Consider the following 19,936-nt stretch of genomic DNA (forward strand, 5'->3'; position numbering starts at 1 on the left):
AGGCCGTGCTCTCGGGGAATACATGGATCACAGAAAATGATGCAAGGAAACTCAAACAAAACTCACACGCATACGCAACGAGCTAACCGCGAGGGTGTTAAGAAACGACGAAAACCACGAAGAAGATGGACGCCATCAGCAAGAAAAGAACATCATTGGGGCTGCGCAAGATCTACCGTGGAAACCCATATGATTCAACGAGCAAACGCTGGGGGGGAGCAGCGACTGTAGGTCACGCAGGTGGCTATCAAGACAGGTTGAGCGATGAAGAGAGAGACGAACACCGAGGAGGAGACGTGTGCGTGTTTGGAAGGTACGTATTCGTGGGTCGTCTGAGAGCGCATGTGCGCTCTCACTGTAGAGCTCTACTTCGAGAAGAGCTTCGACACTTGCGCCTTCAAAGAAGTGCTCTTAGTACTCTTGGTGTCGTCTGTGCTATCGCACTTCGCCGTTGACGACGAGACATTCGCGTTGTTGCCACCGCCCCCACCGGCTTCTCCTGACCTGGAGCCGGCGGCGGATCGCTTGCGGGTCGACGAGGAGTTGGCGGTCGATGTGGAGCCGGCGTTGTCCGTGTTGCGCGCCTTTTTGCCGCTAGGCGCCGCGGCAGCCGGATCAGTGGTGGTCTGCTTACGCAGTGCCTTCGACGCGGCGGCCTGAAAGGCTGGGGTCGGTGAAGCAGCCGCAGGCTTTTCGGAGCCCTTCTCTGGCTCGCGTTCTGTTCCTTCTGCAGCGCCGGCCGCTGGTTCGGCACCCGCAGCCGTTATCGTCGATCGCTTCTCTTTGCGCTTTCGCGCCACCTCGCCGCCGGTCATCTGGCCGATGTCGCTGGCGTCCACCGGCACGTACGCCTCCCCGCCATCCTTCTGCAACTCGGCCGCGTCCAGCATGTCGGAGGTGAGCTGCACCAGCAGCATCTCCGGGTTCCACGCGACATCCTCGTCCAGCTCCCGTGCCAGGCAGCTCGTGAGACACGACATGTCGAACTCGCTGCGCATCATCCGCAGCAACTTGTCCCAGCTGTTCGTGACGTCGAGTTCGTTGAGACGTGGCAGCGTCGCCTGGAAGCCCGTCGGTGATTCGGAGATGTGCTGCGCGAGCTTCTCCTTCTGCCGCTGTGCCCGCTCCGCCTGCTCGCGATGGGCCTGCTCCGCGTCGGGGATGTCGTCTTGGACGATCTGCACATTCTCGTTCAGCTCCTTGTCGGCGGGGCGATGTGCGTTTGCAGGCTTCTCCACGTCGAACCAGCTCGAGCCCTCTTGCCGCCGACCGCGGCGGTCGTGATCAGGGCGGTTATCGGACGGAGCGTTGGTGCTGCCGGCGACATTGGAGGCGTTCACGCTATTTGCGTTCGACTTGCTTTGGTGATCTGTGTTCACCGATGCGCGCGGCCCAGGCTCAGACGAGCCGGCGGCCGTTTTGCCGTCGACCTCGGGGGAGGGTTTCACCGCTGTGCCACCCTTCTTGCTCGGCCCGGTGGGCGCGTTCTTAGAAGAGACAGAGGAGCTCGCGGTGCGCATCGAGTTGAGGCGCGAAGGGGACGTGGTCGAGGCAGTCATGGGCGGCGCCGACGTGAGAGGCGCAGCCATCCCCGCCTTCTGCGGAGACAAAGAGGAGGCAGTGGCCTTGCTGCCGCCACCATTGCCGGTGGATGCCATGATGAGTGACAGAAGATGAAGCAAACGCACGTCTGTCGCGAAGAAAGGGGAAAGAGGGGTAGTGTAGCAACGGTGTGTGTGTGTGTGTGTGTGTGTGCAGCAGCAGCAGCAGCAGCAGCAGTAGCAGCAGGTGGCACACTGCCGACAAGTACGAGGGAGAGCCCTTCCGAGGTGATTGACCCAAGCAAACCCCCGCGTGGCTACCCCGGCGCGAAACGTCGTGTTTGCTTGACCCTCGGGATGATATGCCGACGTCCGTATACCGGTGTGTTTGTGTGTGTGTTTGTGTGAGAGAGAGCAGCCCTTCGAACAACAAAACACGTTGCGACGGAAGTGGAGGATGCACCGAGGTGAGCCCACAGACGAAAAGGCGCGCGCTTGGCTGGGCAACAGATGTCCGCTCAGTAATCTGGCACGCGTGATACGAGGGAGATGGAGGACGAGAGACAACCGGAAAGGATCAAAGGAAGCAGCGGGAGGTGAGAGATCGTAGACAAGACAGGATGAGCAGTCATCATCACCCTCATGTGCACACGTGCGTGCACGGGAATGAGAATGGAAATGGAGGAAGGGAGGTGGATGCAAAGCCGTAAGGGGCGGGTGGTGAGAGAAGCAGCAGCTGTCAACGGCGCCGCTACACCATGCTTCTCTACTCTTCATCTTCTTTTCGTGTCATCATACAATCACACACTCGCACATATGCTCCATGAGCACGCACGCGCCTCTCTGACAAGGAAGAGTTAGGCAGGTCGGCCCTCGCCTCGAGGCGATGGGCAGACGCACAGCGAAAGGGGTCATCCGGCGGTTATTCGTTGGCGCTCGCCTTTTTCGCTTCTTGTCGTTTTGCACTAAATCGTCCTGTTTCTGATTTCCTACAGCGCATCGACCCCCTCATCGCCTCTGTGCCCCTCGCCCCCTGTGTGCGCGTGCGAGGGGTGAGGTGCACACACGCACGCGCATACACACACACACACAAGGCGGGACAGAGAAAGAAAGGGGGATTGGGGAGGGCGGAAAGACATCATCACCATCAGCACCAACTCATTCGCGTGTACACTCAACACGCGCGGGGGTGTGAATACATGGGAACGCAAACGTTCGACTGTAGGCGGGCACACAAGAGAGAGGTTAGGATGCTTCTGAGCACACATAGCGGTACGAGACAGCTCACCTCACCCCTCAGCTTTTAGGTGCCAAGTTTGACTTTCGTCGTTACGCGCCGCGCTTGCGCTTCACGGCGGTTGCCTTCGCCGACTTGGGAGCGCCGCCAAAATTCGCCACAGCCCCGCTGCCACCGTTCTCGCTACCTTTCATCACTGTGACGGACACAACGTGCTCGCCGCGCAGCAAGATAAGCCCCAGCTGGCGTTTTGGCGAGACGCCCTCCTCAGCCATCTTCTTCGACTGCGGCCGCTCCTCGACCGCGTCGCCAAGAACGACGTTCATGTGCTTGTCAAAGACGAGCAGCTTGCCAGTAACGGTACGGCCATCATCGAGCATAACGCACAACACCTTGTTGATGTTGTGCAGCATGGTGTATTTGCCCATTTCTTATTTTTTTTGGGGGCGGGGGAGGTGTGCGTCCGGGTGTGCCTTGCGATGCTTTCCAGAACTGCGCTTCAGCCATCTGGGACGAGTACATGTTTTTTTTTTTCGCCAGTGATCGTTGATGCGGAAACCCCCATGTGACATGTGCAGGGAGGATGAGGAGAGAGAGGGAGTGGGGCATATGGTCGTCATCGTTATCAGCGTGCACGCACACACGCTCATGCGCAGAGATCCCGGCGAGTGGGAAGGAGAGAGAGAGAAACGACGGGCAGACAGAGGAGGCGACGTGGATCTAAGAAAAACAGAGCAGAAAGAATTGAGAGAAGAGTCGCGACTTGGCTTTGCTTGTCGCGTAAAGGCGGAGGCGCACGCGGGCGAGTGCGAGCCCTGTCTCCTCTCCAAATTCCCGTCATCACATGCTGCCATGCCCACATAAAGGGCATCGCTGCCGCTGATCCTTCATAGCTGGAGGTGAGTGGAAACACACACCTGCTGAGCTGGTGTGTGTAGTTGTACGTGCAAGCATGCACGCTTGCGCTGGGGGGACGAAGAGACGTCCGGTTGCGTCGAGCGTCGCGTCGGGCCCCCTTTTTCTCTCCGTTTCTCCGTGTGCGTGTGCGTGACTCGGTTTTTTTTTCCTGTTGCGCTCAACGCCACGGTGGCTTACGGGCTTAACACGCTTAGGCGTACAAAGGAAGGAGAGCGACAACCAAAACAGAAGAGAGCGAGAGCGAGAGAGTCCGCGGTGCGTGCGCGTACACGTGTGTGTGTGTGTGTGTGTGTGTGTGTGTGTGAAGGAAGCGGGGCGGGAAGGGAAGTGAATTCAGAGGGAGGGCTGATAGTGCAGCATCGTCGGCTCAGACTGCGCGACGCCACGACAAAGAAAACAAGATGTACCCATGCACAAGTGAAAAAGAGAAACACGCAAGGACAACACAGCAACAGGGCGCACGTACGCGCACTCCGTAAAAGAGGGGTGGCGAAATGCTCCGATGAAAAAAAAAGGAGACATCAACTTAACCGAGTCTTGCCCATATCACAGCAAGCCAACGCGCCCATACACGGCAGCGAGAGACAGTGTCAGGCACACACACACGCGAACGCACAGGCATACAGACACGGAGGCAGGCCCCGGCGCACGGTGAAAAGCACAAGCACAAGCACACGTGTGCACCCTATTTCCGGCGCTTCAGTTTCTGCTTCTCGCGCCGCATGCGGCCCATCAGCTGCCGGTCGAGGTACTTGTGCCTCTTCTTTCCCTGGCCTTTCACCACTTGCGAACGCATCAGCTTGCGCACGCTCAGGTTTTCAGCCTTCTCGCGCGCGCGAGGGTCAGCCTTGCCTTTGTCAATCAAGCTGCGTAGCATGCGCTGCGCCTTCCGGCGCTTGCGGCCCATCGCCTCCATCACCTTGCGGCTCGGTCGCGCGTTCAGCTCCTGGAAGCGGCGGCGCTGCTCCTCGATCTCCTCCGCGGTCACTGGCAGCACGACACGGCAGTTGCGCTGCTCATCCTTTACGAACCAGTCCGGCAGGTCATCGTCGTCGTTGAAGACGTAGCGGTTGACAGAGGCGTCGAGGATCTCGCGGCGCGCCTTGGGGTCCAGCATCTTCTGCGCGATTGCCAGCGTACGAGCGCGGATGTCGGGATCCGTCATGGCAATCGGGATCTCTTCAAACTCCGTGTCCTGCTTGCCACTGGAATTCTTTCCGCTGTTTGTGTTGTTCTTGTTTCGCTTGTTCTGCTTACGAACCTCCTTGTTGTCTTGCAGGGTTTGCTTCCGCTGCTGGCGTATGAGCTCCTGGGTAGTCACCTTACCTATGTCAGGGATCAGCTTGCGCTTGCGGCGCGAGTCCTCGCGGCCACGGTTGATCTCGTAGTCGTCGAGGTCGCCGTCGCTCAGCTCCGCAGACAGCTCGCTAACAGAGTCGTCGCTGCTGTCGTCGTCGTCCTTGTCCTCGAAGCGCGTGCGCACGTGCTTGCGCTTGTCCGGGTCCGCCATCTCCGTGGGCACGCTCATGATGATGCGCTCCTCCTCTAGGGTGCGCTGCCGCTTCTTGTTCTTGGCGCGATCGTGATCCTTCGGCTTCGGAAAGGTGTCATTCAACACCTTTTCGATGTTCAGCTGATGGCGCTCCCACTTGCTGCTCTTACCCGCCTCCTCCAGCTGCGCTGCGTCTTTCTCTGCCTTTGCACGCTTCTTCTTGGACGCCGGCGTCTCGTCCGCGGCCTCCGCGTCGTTGCTGTCCTCGTAGCCCTCCAGCCCTGCCTCGTACAGCGTCACACGCGTCGAGCGCTGCGCCGGGACGTAGTTACCGTAGTTGTCGACATCCATGAAGTGCTCCTCCCCCTCAACGAGCTGGGCGGAGTGCGGCACGCCATCGTCGTCGCCCTCGGCCTCGGACTCGTCGCCGTCCTTCTTGTCCCCCAAGTCCCAGTCGTCCTGGGCGGCGAGGTTGACCGACATGACCGGGTTCAGCGGGTCGTTGCCGCGGTCCTCCGGCTCCGTCCAAGTCTTATCCATGATGTGGGCCAGCTCCTTCTCCGGAATAAGCCCGAGCTGCTCCACAGTGAAGTGATCCAGCTCATCGGCTTCGCCGTCCTCGCCGCCTGCCGCGGCGTCGCCGTCATCGTCGAAGGCGTCGGTGTTCGTGCCTTTGTAGGTGAGCCCATCCGCCTCCGTCATATGCTCGACGCTCATGTTGGGGTCGTAGTTGATGAGGCCCTTGATCTGCTTCAGCTTTCGATCCACCACTTTCTTCTGCTTTTTCTTCAACTCCTTGGCCTTCTTCTTCCGAATCTCGAGCAGCTCACGCGCGATCTGCGTGACGCCCTCGGGGCTGTCGAAGTCGAAGTGGTAGTCGCGCTTCCCTTTGCCGTCATCTTCGTCGTCTTCGTCGTCGCTGCCGTTGCCGCCGGCCATGCTGTCCACGTCGCCGCCCTCCTCAGTGCCTGCCGCGTCGACCTGGATGCGGTGGGTCTTCTCGCGCAGCAGCTGCTCTCGCCACCGCAGCATGCGCCGAAGATCAGCCTCGCCCACCTGCTGAAGATCACCGCAGAGATACACCAGCTCCTTCTTGGAGCTCTTCGACTTGAGGTATTCCTTGTCCGCGTCGTCGCTGAAGCGCAGCTCGTGGTGCGTCTTTAGGAACACCTTCGGGTCATCAGCGTTGAGGAAATCGGAGAAGGACGCAACGTGGTGCGAAACGGTAGCGAACTCGTCGTACCCCGTCGGCACATTCGACTTGGGGGCGACCAGCATGCCGGAGGCGGAGACGATCTTCTCTTGGCCGACCTCCGCAAAGACCTTTTGCGGGTTGAAGAAGGCGGGATCGATGCTCTTGGGTGCCTTGAAGCCGGCACAGACGACGAAGATTTCGGCAGACTCCATGCGAGACGCCTGCGGCTTCGTCGCCTCGACCTTCTCGAAGAGCTGCTTGAACACCCAGAGGAGGTTGTGGAAGTCCGGCGAGCGGAACACCTTCGTGACAAACCAGCCGTTCGCCTTAAGCATGGAGCACGCCATCTTGGCCGACGCCAGCACGAGCGCGTTCTGGTCGAAGAGATCGCGCGACCACACACCGCCGACGTTTGGCGCACCATCGTGAATGACACAGTCGACCGGCTCTTTCTTCAGGTACGTGACGATCATCTTGCGCGTCTTGTCATCTGTGATGTCACCCACGAACGTCTTGACGCCACGGATCGGCGCAATCGGAACAAGATCGACACCGACGATCTTCGAGCCTATCGCCATGTGCTGCGCCGCCACCTGGCACCAGCCACCAGGCGCGGCGCAGAGGTCGACAAGGACGCGCGACTTGGCGAGGAAATCATACTTTCGGTTCAGCTGGATGAGTTTGTAGGCAGAACGGGCGCGGTACCCCTGGTCCTTGGCCAGCCGGTAGTACGCGTCCAACCGGGTCTTGGCCTTCTTCTTGGACTTGACGCCCATTCTGCTCGTCTGCGGTACTGCTGTGTCGTGACTGAAGGGGTGGGCGAGTAGAGGAGGGAAAGGACGGGTCGCTGTGGTTCAAGCGCGAATGCCGCCAGTACGGCCGCAGGCTCCAAGCACGCAGTGTGTGTATGTGTGTGGGGGGAGGTAGAGCGAGAGAGCAGTGGGGCGAGGATGGAGGAGCTTCGCGGGCACGCGCGCTCTCCTAGATGTAGCTCCTCGCACTCTTTCCTTTTCGTCACCGTGTGCAAGCGTGGTGAGGGCGTGTTCAGCGACTGCGAACGGGTGAAGATCGAAGAGAAGCATCAGCAAGGTTGCGTTCGACCAGCGGAGAGGGAGACGATGGAGACAGCGAGAGATGCAGACGGTGCAGCATGAATCTACACACGGCGCTGCGCTGCCATCCGAAGAAAGAGCGGAAGATGGCGCAGCAAGAAGAAAAGAGGGCTCGTGCGTAAGATGGGCTTCAGAGGTGCTGCCTTGTATGCTTGCGTGCACGTCGGGTGGGGCGAGTAGAGTTGTTTGCTTCGGACCTTCAGAAACCATCACTGTCACCAAAGAAGAGGGAGAGCGCACACAATGGCAAGAGGCACCGAAAGGAATGCAAAGGCAGGCAGACAAACCGCGTTTATGTGAGCTGGCGTGTCCCTGGGAGCAGCAAGTTGCCGTCGCCGTATCTCGCAAGCAAGTATCAAGACAGCGTGCGGCGTGAGCTGGTAGGGATGCGGTCCAAGGAGAAGAGATACAGCGGCGAAAGCGAAACAGCGTAAGAGGCAGTAGAAGGAGGAAGGGCCGCAGAGAAGTACGCCATGCTCAACGAATATGGAGCCGCACACGCACGACGAGTACACGTCAGCAAAGACGCAAGGGAAGAAAAGAGAGAGGAGCGCTTGGGTTTGTGCCGGGGTTCGCGCACTCGCCTTTCTCGCACACTGGTGCAACACGCTCTCTCCTTATCCTCCTTCATCACCATCACCATCCCCTCCTCGCATTCACAGGGACGCTCACATCGCCGCCTCAGCACCGGTGTACTTCACTAGCTGGAAGGCAGAGAGCACCTACACACATGTAAGCGCCCCTATGCCAGAGATGCACCTCAACCATGCATCGGATGCTTCCGCCAGATGCAGTAAGCGTCGGCAATGAGGATGTCCAGCCACCGCATCGCCGCCTCCAACGTCCGCGCCCGTGCGCGCTCGCCGCACCGCTCATGCTTGTCTTCCCTATCCAGCGGATGCTGTTGCTCCTGCTTCGCGGACGCGTACTGGGGAAAGAGCGCCTCGAACGGATGCTTCAGCGCGTTCATCACGACGTCAATAGGCGGTTCAGCTGTCGAAGACGTGCCCGAACATGCGGCTGCGTCTGCTGCTGAAGGTGCCGCGGCGCTGCTCCCCTCCTGGTGTGTGGTGCGCGAGCCGAAGATGGGCAGCACCGTGGCGAGAGCCGCCGCGCCCCACCTTCCGCTAGTCGCCGCTGGTGCATTCAGAGTGGAAGTTTGCGAGGAGTTATCGAGCAGGTTGGCGCGCAGATTGCGGAGCAACGCACAGCACACACAAACGTGGAAGTGCATGATCTCCTCGTCGCTCGCTGAGGACCCTTGCGCTGCCACGGTGGCGGCCAGCGAAGAAGTCGTGTGAGCGCCGCTGGCCGCTGCAGTCGTCGGTGGCGCACGATCGCCACCAATCCCGATCGCCAGGTAGCAATCCCACAGACGCAGCAGCAGCGGCAGCGGCAGCTCACGTGCCAGTAGACAGTGCAGCCATTGGAAGCAGCCGTCCATCACAGTCAAGCCATACCCGTCCAGGAAGGCAATGAGAGAAGGGTCGACAGCGCGCACGAGGGCCTCAAGGCGACGTACATTGCGTAAGATGCCCGGCTGGCCCGGCATGAAGTTGTCCTGCAGCAGCGACAGAACACGGCCGGCGCACCAGTACGTGTCACCCTCGACCTGCGTCAGATAGCTCTCCGGTAACTCCGCCAGCATCGCGTCCAGAGCGGCGGGTGTGTCGGACAGCACGTCAAGGTCCTCCTCGGAAAGGTAGGGGGAGAGCGCCGCAGCTGTGGTGGCCCGAGTGGCAGGCGTGCCGAGCGTCGTCATGGTGATTGGCGTCGCCAACGCCGTCGGTGTCGACGCGGCTGTGGAAGACCAGGATGTCCGCTGCACCGAGGCAGAGAGCGACGACACCAACAGACGCATAACGGCTCGCGTGCCCTTGTCACAGGCCATGCTGCCCAACTCCGCGCCGTTCGCCGAGGCAGCTTTATCGTCACTGTCGTCTCCCTCGCCGTCGTCGCTTCCACTGTCCAAGCGAGCTGCCGCTGCCGTCACGCTTGTTCTCCGAGCACCTTCGTGCGTGGCCGTCTGGCGGTGAGACGCACGCGTGCACGTGGCAGCCTGCGCCGACACCCGCGCGAGCTGCCGCAGCGCGTCCGCAAGGAAGACATGATAGAAAACTGCGACCACGTCATCCATGCCCTGCACGTAGCCGACGGCAGGGTGCCGCTGGGACCAGAGAAACAAGCAGCGCGCCATGCCCGCTAGGGAGCGGCCGGCATGAAAGATGGGAGACTGGTGGCGCGGCAGGTCCAGCAGCATCTGTTGGAGAATAGCGCGCTCGTAGGGCGAGAGGGACGTCACCGCCGACGTGGACGATGCGCCGCCGCTGAGTGTCAGACCATGGCCATTGTTCGGTGGTAGTCCGTTGCCGGGAAGCCGTGACAGCGATGCCGCCTCGCGAAGGCCAGGAGCGCCGGCAGCTCCGCCACCCCCGTGTGAGCACGACAGCGGCAACATCGATGGCAATGTCGACGGCGACTCTCTCAGTGACAGCATCGTCAGAGCGCTACAGTACTGCCGCGTGTAGCCCTCGTACTGGCGGCGCTTGCGCTGCAGCTCCGCTTTCTGCCGCGTGACGGCGGCAGGCGCGTAGTCGCTCAGCAACCGCCACACCACCGCTCGCAGCAATGCTGGGCGGCAGCCACCCCACGCGACACACCGAAGCGAGTTGGGCTCGTCGCAGGAGCCGCCAACCTTGATAGTGACGCCAAAGCCGCTGTCGATAGCAATGCCGTTGAGAGTTGCTGCTGCAGCTGCTGCTGCCTGCGCGCTCTCGGCCGCCACCTCCACGGATACTGGCGGCTTCCCTGCTAAAACGTCGGTGCTGCGGCTCGTCGCTGCTGCACGCGTTGACGCTGCCTCCTCATGGACGGTGGTGAGCAAGCTTTCAGCCCTGCTGGGAGCTGCCGTGGTATTCACAGTGCTAAGCAGGTTGAGCGAGGAAGTGCGGTCCTTGCCGTCGCCGACTCCACTGCCGCCAGCAGTGGCGGCGGTACTGGCGCGTTGTGCTAATGTTCGGCGCGGCGGTGTCTCGTGTAACCCAGCCGCCTCCTCGGGGGTGAGGAGAACTGCAAAGCCGAGGCCGAGTCTGTAGGCGCCGCGTACGTAAGAATTCGTCGCCGTCGCGGCGCCACGCTGGCCGGCGTTACCGCCTGTGTTTCGGCCATCACCGTCCACATCACTGCTGCTGCTGCTGCCCGAACCCAGCTGCGACGGATCTCTGTGAGCCACGACGGCTGACGACGATGCTGGCGGGCTAGGGTTGAAGCTTCTGCTTATGTTCGGTGGCGTGAACACGTCACTCCCAGGCTCAGACACTTGCTCCTCCGTGTAGGCCTGCTGCAGCAGACACTGCGGTGGCACCACGCGGAGCAGTGGCAGTGCCTGTAAAAGAAACGACAATCTGGACTCCTGCTCGGCAGCGTACCGTCGCTCCGTCTCCATCGCCAAAATGGAAGCACGCTCGCGTCGAGCTTGGCTTCTCGTGCGGGTGCTCTTGGTATCCTGGTTCTTCGGCTGTGAGCGCTGCGTCACGGCAATCTGCTGCTGCTGCTGATGCTGGTGCTGCGGGTCCTCCCGAAGCTCTTCTGATGCCGCTGCTACAGCAGCGGTAGTTTGCCGTCCTTCCGTGTACCCAGCGCCAAGGCTCATTCCGCCGACAGCCTCACGCACCACCTCTACGCGCACCTCGCCATCCTCGTTGTAGCGCAGCAGGCGACGCAGCAGCGCGCCAGCAGAGCGGTACGCTGTGCCTGGCGGAACGCGGCGCACTCTACCTGGTCCGCGCAGGCGTTGCACACAGAAGGGAAGAAAGCCTACAGCTCCGTCCTCTTCCATGCCCGCGACGAGAGTAGCAATGGTACTGTGAGGCGGCTGGAACTCTGAAGGCCGTCTCCCGGGGTGCGCAGCAGCGCCAGAACGGTTTTGCAGTGGAGAGCTTGACGGTGTCGAAAAGGATTCAGGCAATCTTGACGCGCCGCAAGACACCGATGGCACGTCTTGCGTCGGCGCCACCGCCATCATTTTGGGTGTGGCGATGCAAACCCGTATGGACGATCGCGCTTTAGTCTGTGATCAGATCAAGCACAGATGGTGAAGAACGAGAGAGACACACTCGCGTGCGCGTATAGAAGCCAGTATACGCTGTGTGTCAGCTGCTGCAGCCAAGACAACGACAAGAACGGCGATTGTGAAAATAGAGAAGAGGGCGAGAAGTAACAGCTCTGAAGAAGACCTGAGCAGGATAGGACGAGATAGAGAAGTGTCTCCGTATTTCAACGCATGCCCATTCTACCAAGAGCCCGTCAACAAATAGACGCCTCAGCCAGCCGCAGAGTTCATCTACCTCTGCGGCACACGCGGCACAAATTCCGGGTCGCCCAGTGGATCGAGCGCCGAGAAGAGAAAACGGGCACGCAAGCAAAGTAGCCTCGCCAAAAAAAAAAGTTTGAGTGGGAGTGCTGTAAAGCAAGAGCGAGAGGGGTGTGAAGACGAAGGGAGAAACAGAATGATGCACCGTTCAGCGAGTGTATAAGTTCGCGCGCGAAGCAAGATGGTGCCGAGAGCAGTCGCAGTCGAAGAATACAGCGGACATGAAGAGAAGGGAGAGCAGGAGAAAGAAGGTGTGCATCCTCTTGTGAGCGCACGCGCATGCGTGGGTATCCTAGCCGCAGCCTATGCATCCGCCGTTCCGCTCACAAACTACGAAGGCGAGAGAAGGTTTTTGCACACCAACACACACAGACACACACGCAAAGGCAGCTGTATCTGCGCAGGTCGCGCGTCGTCGTATTCCTGACCCGGCGCCCTTTGTCCCTCTTCCATGAATAAGCGGCTACATCATTCCACGCCAACCTGCAGTCGCTGCTGTCGGTGTATCTGTGTCTGTGTGCGCGCTCGAGAGCACCGCTTTCATCTGGCTTCCGTGTTCTTCACGCACTCGGATTTCTTTCCTGTGGTGCATACTTTATTTGCTGTTGCTGTTCATCATTTTCCTTTTGAATCCCGTGGCTGCTCATAAAAAAGCGTTCCTATCATACGCCAACACGCGCACATACACATATATACACATACACAAGCATGCACATGCACACACACACACATGTATACATATATGAGAAGCGCAACGGCGTAAAGAAGACAAAAAAAAGGGCAGAAAGAGCCGCCCTCCTCAGGTGACATCATGCACAGACACCCGAGAGGGATAGACGCGACACACATAACGACGACGAGGGTGAGGAAAAGAAAAGGGAATGAGACTTACTCGCACACGCACATAGCAGAGTATGCACGTAAAGCGCAAGGAAAGGAAAGGGGGAGCAAACACCACGGAGAAGGGGGCAAAGACGAAAACAGCGAGTGTCGCGCAGCGCCAGTTTTCTTTTCGTTTCCACAGTTCGTTTTTTTTTTGTGGTTTTGGTGTGGAACAGCACACCACTGCTCACAGCATCTCACCACCTTTTGGTTCTCTCTCCCCCTTCAAACCGTCCATCAAGCACCCTCACCTTCACCTTCCCTCTCGCCCCTCGCGACCTTCTTGAACAGCGCACCTGGGTTTCTCTTTTCAACGTACCCCTATTCCACCCACGAGCAAGTCCGCAAGCACACGCATGCACAGCCACAGCCCGCCAGCCTCTGCCGCACTGCGAGCTACATCCTCGGCGTCTAGGAAGAGCCATCCGGCCGTCGAATCGGGCCCATGCGTCCAGCGGACTCTTCCTGTCTTTCCCCCTCCCTTCTTCGCATACCTGCAGCGCAATCGGCCCCACACGGGCCTGGCTGCGCTGCACGCCTTAGCCCACCTGGGCCGCGTGCAGCGTCCTGCTCGAGGGCGGAGGCGGGGGCGTACGTCGTGCTGCTAGTAGGGGCTGGTCTACGTGCATGCCGGATGGGCTCAAGGAGGAGGTTGGCCAGCCTCAGGCCACGGCTCTCTGCGACCGTGTGCGCCGCTGCCTGCATGACATGATTCGCTCTGAGCAGCTTCAAGTAGCGGCATTCCACAGCATGGTGTGCAAGCTCTCCACATTCGAGTCTGGTGGGCTCGATGGTGCAGGTTCGGGGTGCTCACGTCATGCAGCCGATATCTTTGCCTCATCAGCCCCATCCTGTCGGATACAGGAGATGCCGCATGTTTTGCACACACGCACCTTGGGGCTCATCGGTATTGATCGCTCCCGCGTTGCTTTCGTGAGCCACTCTTGCCCTTCCGACATCTGGATGCTCCTCCGCCTGGGTGCGATACACCACGCCGACCATGCTTGACAGCGCTGGCGCACAGTGCACACATTTTCGGATCATGGGGCCTGCTCCGAGACGACCTTGTTGTCTGGGGGAGGGGGGTAAGCCTGCCTGCATGTGTCGCGACAGGTAGAATGCTGGCATGAGTCTGCAGGGGTATGGGGCACTACACCCTCTCAATACACTCGCCGCTCACAGGAGTAGGTGGGCCGAGAGGAAGGCGGCCCGTGGATAGACATGTGCCTGCGCACAATGAGTTCACAGCTTGTCGTTCTGAAGGGGCACAGGGGGCAGCCACAAAGACCCGACGGGGGAGGAGGAAGCCCATGCAGCGCGAGTGAGGTGTGCGTAATCACGTCACTGCGTGCAAGGTCATATCGTGAAATGAGGTTTTCTTCGAGAGATCCGCGAGTCTCGCGTGGCATATCGGGCACAACGCCGAGACGGCCGCTCTCAAAGCAAAAAGCAGGCGAGGGTGGAGGGGCACCACATTGCTAGCGCAGCAGCAGGCCGCACGCCATCTGCACTCCGTGCTGCCACTGCTAGTAAAGCGAATGATTTCAGTCCCCTCAAAACCATCGCCTTGTTCATTGCGCAAACATCACATAGAGAACGAAAAAAACAAGAGGATGGAATGGGGATCTTCTCAGAGAGTGCGGAAGAGAAAGATCGCGCCTACAGTGGCCCAGACAGCGGCGGCGCACCGGTGACCGACAGGACGAACAGGACGGAGAAGGAGCGAATCGCCTTCTGGGCACTGTGCTCTGCGCTGCTCGACCGCACCTCGTCACATGCGCCACTCCGTCGGCCACGTCCACCAATACAAGCGAGCTTACGGCTCCTCGCCGTCGTACGCGTAGTATGCTTTGTTGTGCATGATGAGCTCGTTGCCTACGAAGTAGAAGCTGTCGCTCGCCATCTCGAAGGGGCTGGCGACGATGGCCTCCTCCCACTCCGGGTTCAGGCTGGGCATGTCGTAGATGGCCTCCCATGTGTTCGTCGAGTGCGGAATGCAGAAGCCGAACTCGAAGTCGAAGGACTTGATCAGCACATTTCGGAAGTAGTGACGCTCAATCATGCGGAACTTGGGCACTGGCTGATCGCCGTTGACGCCAAAGACGAGCTTCGCACCGACGGCGGACTTGCGCAGAAACGAAGGGGCAAAGCGGTAGCGGATGGTGCGGGCAGCCGCGGCTTCCTCCTCAGACAGCTGCGCCACGCGGGCCAACATGTCATTAACGTTCCCATCCGCGGAGCCATCCGGGGCCTCGCCGACCTCGAACAGTACCTTGTTTTGCTCGATATCACGGATGGTGAACTGGTAAAACTCGACGCCGTACTTGTTCGCCGTGAGTGGGCACAGAAACCGCTCCGTGGGGGCGGTAAAAGCCAGCACTTGCTCGGGGGTAACAGATGACGAGCTCATGACGGAGGGTGGGGGAATCCTCGCCACGTATCACTAACGCACAATAAGAAGAATAAGAAAAGCAAGAATTCACTTTGGTGGGTGTGTGCGTATGCGTTTGCGTGTGAAGGTAATGGCGCGTGATGAGGGAGAGGCAAGACAACGAGCGGAGCGAGTGGAGTATGGTGATGGTTTGCTGTCACACGACACGGTGGATGGTAGGGGGATCCTGTTGATCAGCGATGCCAATGCTCGGCGGGATATGAATATCTGCCCTGAGATAGATGCGAGTAAAATAAAATATATAAGAAGATGCACAGCAGCTGCGTAGCGAGTGCAAGAGAGAGGGTGAAGATGAAGGTGACGGCCGAGGCGGGACTGGTGAAAGTGTGCTGGAGAAGCGCGATTCAAGATGGGTCAGGAACGGAAAATGTTGCCGAAAAGGGGGAAAGAGAGGAGGCCGTGAGGGAGAAAGTGAGATGGACACCATCACCGCTACTGGTCTAGCTCGCTACCGAAAAGAGCGTCGCCATTCAATGAAGGATGGAGATGCTCTGTGCAGCTGGACACAGCAGCAGCAGCAGTTGAACAGCGTGCACGCACATACAGAGTGCGAGAGGAGCCATCCCATACGTCTCACGACGATCATGAGAAACCCTTTCCAAAGAGCGTGTCTTGATTCCTTTCCTGCCGAAGGGAGTGGGGAGAGTGAGACCGCCGACCAGCACGCACACCCACTCACATGCCACAACAACGGTATCTAGATCAGCAAGGGGTCTAAAGAATGAAAAGCGTGTGTTAAGAACAGAGAGATGCAGCACGTCGAACCTTGCAGCTACCACACCCATAGGCCCATCCGATCACGCAGCGACACACACACCAATAGAGAGAGAAAGTCCCGCGATGAGGTCACTTAGACCTCCGATATAACCTCCTCCTCGTTTATTGCCGACACGCCGTCGGAAGCACCCGTGGGGAAGTACGGTGCGTCGTGTGGAGCGCTGTAGGCGTGATCACGAGCTCGACCGTGATGCATGGCAGGAGAATTCCTCGTGATCGCATCCGGCGCGTCGCTCATAGCAATAGGTGGCTCCTGCAAACCGTGCTCACGGTCAATCAGCGAGCAAGATGTTGTGGCGTTGTGTGTCATCACCTGCTGCAGCTTTTCCAGCCTTTGCCGCTCGCGCGCAAGCTGCCGCTCCACCTCGGCCACTGCTTGGTCATACCGGGCCGACTCGAGCGTCAGCTCGTGCTGCCGGTGCTGCAGTGCGGTGAGGCGCTTTTGCCGCTCGGTGCGGAAGCGGTACTCCTCCATCTGCCATATGTAGTTCTGCTCATCCAGGATAGTCTCCAGTTCATCCGCGCGGATGACAGCGCTGCGTGCGGCCGGCGCAGACACATGTGGCGCTGATCCGTCATGCGGGCCAGGGGATACCGCCAGAGGGCGATACACCTGCTGTTGGTGCGGCGCGCGCTGCGATGGCGACGGATCGCAACTGGCTTGGTCACGGAAGACGGTGCGGCGGTCATCGTAGTGAGAGTAGTTGAGGCCAGCCGCGGGTTCTGCGTACGCTCCACAGTATTTCGCCGGCCCTGGTCGTGAAGTCAGTGACGGTGGCGCGTTCAGCGGAGACGGTGATGCGAGTGGGATGTGCGGCCGCTGCGGCATTAGAGGCGGTGGAGACGCTACTTCATAGGACCACTGCCGACGCAGATCAGACTGCGACGCCGACGGCCGAGCAAGAAGCCCCGTCGGTTGCGGCGACGACTGCGGATACGCGTACGGCTGGGAGGCAGCTTTAACGTAGCCTTGCGCACGACGAGATGAGCGTTGCGCAGGAGTTTGGGGCCGCGGGCTTTCCACGTCGCCGCTACCGCCGTTGGGCCAATTCCCAGACGGCAGGGACGATAACGTTGTGGCAGAGGTCCAAAGGGGCAGACTGCTGTCGTTCGGCGCAGGATGACGCTGCTGCCGTAGTGGTTCGGTGCGCTGCTTGCACGCGATGTCATCGCCTGTGGTAGTTTGTCCCCGGACTCCACTCGACGCGAATGACGATGCGTTAACGAGGCGGTCAGGCGACGGTGCTCGGCGAGTCGACGCTGAGGCGGTGGACGCCCTCGATACAGGCGCGGAGCAGGCGCCACCCACTCTCCTCATGCCGCTGATGACCCCGGATCCCGGCCTGCTCCGCCACGGCAATTTGGGCGAAAGCGTGCCGGCGTCGGTTGACGAAGGCGGTGAGGACGCCCTTGCCATGGAGTCGCTTCCATCACAGCCTCCTCGCCCGTCGTCATCTTGCACATTCTCGGCTGTTTGCACGAGGTCGACAACATCCTCATCACGCAGCCCAACAGCAGCGCCCACGGCAGCTGGCAAAAACGTCTGCCCATGCACGAAGAGCTGCTGCTCCGTCGGTGGTATGTGACTGATGCGCGCCAGATGGTGGCGCAGCTGCTTGCCCGACAGTCGTTGCAAGTCGCCTTCAAAAACGAGATGGTACATGACACCAGCGGCAACGTTTCGCACACGCAGGGTGGTGCGCGGACGTGCCGCGTGGCGAACTCGATTGGATGATCGCTCAGGTGATCCGAAGTGCGCCATTCCCTCAAAAGAAAGGGGCCGTGTCGCGCATTAAGATGCACTGGCAGATAAGTCCTTCTCCCCCGCCCTATTTCCTTCCGCGGGGACGCGAAACAGCGAAAAACGCTGCCGATATGCAGAAACCACCGAATTCGGATAGCGAAAAGGTGGAAGAGGCGCGGCAAGATAGAACAGAGGTTAATGACTCTATGAAGCTTACGTGTGTGCGAGTGTGTGTGGGTGCTGCTCACCTACCACACTGCTCGATGTCGGTGGCACAGCGCGGTGATGTGGATGACGGGCAAAGTGCGTGTGCGTGCGGGGCGTGAGAGACAACAGGAGAAAAGAGGGAGGAGGATGGGTTGGCGGAGAGAGGCGGCACACACACAAGCACACCTGCGCGCACACGTGAGCAGCAGCAACGGGGATGGTCAGTGCAGGCGTGCAATGAGCGATAGGAAGAAGAGCACAGGAAGGGGCACGCGCACACGAACACGCGATGGCGCCGTAGCGTGCTCACCGCGGCTCAGTGGAGGGGCACAGACACACATGCATGTGCGGGCATCACCCATCACAGCGCCAGAGAGAGAGAGCTGCGCACATAAGCGTAGGGTGCATACACGCCCGTGTGCATAGGCTACAAGAGGATGCAACGAGCATGTCGTCTCTTGCCTGTTCCTGTGTGGTCATCTTCTTCGCATTCGGCTTCGTCGCTACAATCTCGAGCCTCGAGGCTCGCTCTCACGCTCTTTTATTGGTCCAATGTGTTTGTATGTGTACAGGTATGTAACCGTTGTTTACGAAGGCGGCAGGGGTGCGCCACGATACCTCCGCACAGCCTATTCACCAGCACCAACACATACACAGAGAGAGACACGCGGAGGCGGCTGCTGTCCGAGCCAGAGGGCAGGGGCACGCAGCGCGAAGAGGCGCTCTGCTTCCTTTAATGTTAAGATGCCGTCGCTCGTGTGGCGCGACAACACAAAGAAAGAAGAAAAGAAGGCACAGGCATAAAAGGGCAGGAAGAAGCCTTATGTGTACAACATGGCTTTATCAGCGGCAGCAGCAGCAGCCAATGGCTCAGAGACGAAGAGGGGACAACGGCGAGAGAGTGCGCCGGACACAGAGCCGAGTTGAGTGGTGCGTCGCTCGAAATTTGATGCGTGTGCGGGTCAAATGAAGGAGACGAAAAGGGAACAAGAAAATGAAAACAGAAAAGCGAGGGTGGAGCCCAGGAGCAGAGCCAGCACGTACAGGCCGAAAAGACAGCCACAGATGAGGGAGGGGAACATGCGTGTGAGAGAGAACGCGGGTTCGTCCCTCCCCCTCCCCCGCCATCCTCCACGCACGCCACCCGGGAGGATGAAATCTCTGGAGAAAAGAGAGCTGAGGAACAAAAAGAGATGGCAGAATGAAACTTAGTGAAAGGAACGAATATACTTGCTGCACCGCGTGCACGGCATCGCCAGCGCCGTCAGCGTCCGCAGCACTAGTAGCCCCCCCCCCCGCACGGCAAAAGCAAGAAAGCCAAAGAGCACGGAAGATAAGCGTTACCTACTCCACTTGCCATGAGCCACGAGAGCATGCGCATCGTTGTCCGTGCACCATTGTGTGGGGAAGAACGGGAGCGGATGTGTTTGCCGCTGGAGTGTCGAGCAGCACGCGCACTGGTATAATGTGGGTTTGACGGCGTCTCTGTGTGTGTGTGTGTGTGTGTGTGTGTATGCAGTCTCCAGGGGAGAGGGGAGGGCACCCTGTGCCGACCTCCCCATCCTATCACGTGCTCCCCCCTTACTCTGCCTGCCCTCCCACTTCCCACGCTACACGAAAGCAGCACTCCTTCCGCAAGTGTGCAAGGGGAGCCGTACGCATGATCGGAAGCCTTATGCAAGCATAAAGAAAGGCGAAGCAGAGCCACACAGAGCTCACGACTACTCCTTCTCCTTCTTCGCCTCGAAGCTGTGCGGTGGTGTGCCGGCAGTTCGTCATCCTCTTGGCTTCACAGGGGTAGCGCCTCTCGCCTTCTTACTCTTGTTTAACGCACGATTGGCTATCTAACTGTAGAGAAAAACGCACGCACAGATACACGCATACTTACATGCATGCAATGCATGTCTTGGGCTTTCCTCCTATGCAAACAGCCTCCGCTGACTGCAGAAACAAACACACGTGCACGTATGCCGTCATGCAGCCATCTGCGCGCGCTGTCTCTCCCTC

At 59.5% G+C, this 19,936-nt stretch overlaps 6 protein-coding genes across 6 annotated transcripts; all 6 read right to left on the reverse strand.

The window, feature by feature from the left end:
- Positions 1 to 365: 365 nt before the first annotated feature.
- Positions 366 to 1,658, reverse strand: LDBPK_271880 (hypothetical protein, conserved; the record flags this gene model as incomplete). Its single annotated transcript, XM_003861991.1, has 1 exon — positions 366 to 1,658. One exon carries the CDS (start codon positions 1,656 to 1,658, stop codon positions 366 to 368), a length of 1,293 nt encoding a protein of 430 aa, XP_003862039.1.
- Positions 1,659 to 2,870: 1,212 nt separating this feature from the next.
- Positions 2,871 to 3,206, reverse strand: LDBPK_271890 (small nuclear ribonucleoprotein protein, putative; the record flags this gene model as incomplete). The annotated part of the gene is made up of 1 exon (XM_003861992.1): positions 2,871 to 3,206. The coding sequence occupies one exon, from the start codon at positions 3,204 to 3,206 to the stop codon at positions 2,871 to 2,873; it is 336 nt and encodes a 111-aa protein (XP_003862040.1).
- A 1,175-nt stretch (positions 3,207 to 4,381) lies between these two features.
- LDBPK_271900 (FtsJ cell division protein, putative) lies at positions 4,382 to 7,159 on the reverse strand (the record flags this gene model as incomplete). Its single annotated transcript, XM_003861993.1, has 1 exon — positions 4,382 to 7,159. One exon carries the CDS (start codon positions 7,157 to 7,159, stop codon positions 4,382 to 4,384), a length of 2,778 nt encoding a protein of 925 aa, XP_003862041.1.
- A 1,096-nt stretch (positions 7,160 to 8,255) lies between these two features.
- On the reverse strand, positions 8,256 to 11,333 carry LDBPK_271910 (hypothetical protein, conserved; the record flags this gene model as incomplete). The annotated part of the gene is made up of 1 exon (XM_003861994.1): positions 8,256 to 11,333. One exon carries the CDS (start codon positions 11,331 to 11,333, stop codon positions 8,256 to 8,258), a length of 3,078 nt encoding a protein of 1,025 aa, XP_003862042.1.
- A 3,232-nt stretch (positions 11,334 to 14,565) lies between these two features.
- Positions 14,566 to 15,159, reverse strand: LDBPK_271920 (hypothetical protein, conserved; the record flags this gene model as incomplete). Its single annotated transcript, XM_003861995.1, has 1 exon — positions 14,566 to 15,159. One exon carries the CDS (start codon positions 15,157 to 15,159, stop codon positions 14,566 to 14,568), a length of 594 nt encoding a protein of 197 aa, XP_003862043.1.
- Positions 15,160 to 16,051: 892 nt separating this feature from the next.
- Positions 16,052 to 16,807, reverse strand: LDBPK_271930 (hypothetical protein, conserved; the record flags this gene model as incomplete). Its single annotated transcript, XM_003861996.1, has 1 exon — positions 16,052 to 16,807. One exon carries the CDS (start codon positions 16,805 to 16,807, stop codon positions 16,052 to 16,054), a length of 756 nt encoding a protein of 251 aa, XP_003862044.1.
- Positions 16,808 to 19,936: the final 3,129 nt, after the last annotated feature.

Source organism: Leishmania donovani, chromosome 27 (assembly GCF_000227135.1).
Source record: "Leishmania donovani BPK282A1 complete genome, chromosome 27".
Classification (NCBI taxonomy): Eukaryota; Euglenozoa; class Kinetoplastea; order Trypanosomatida; family Trypanosomatidae; genus Leishmania; species Leishmania donovani.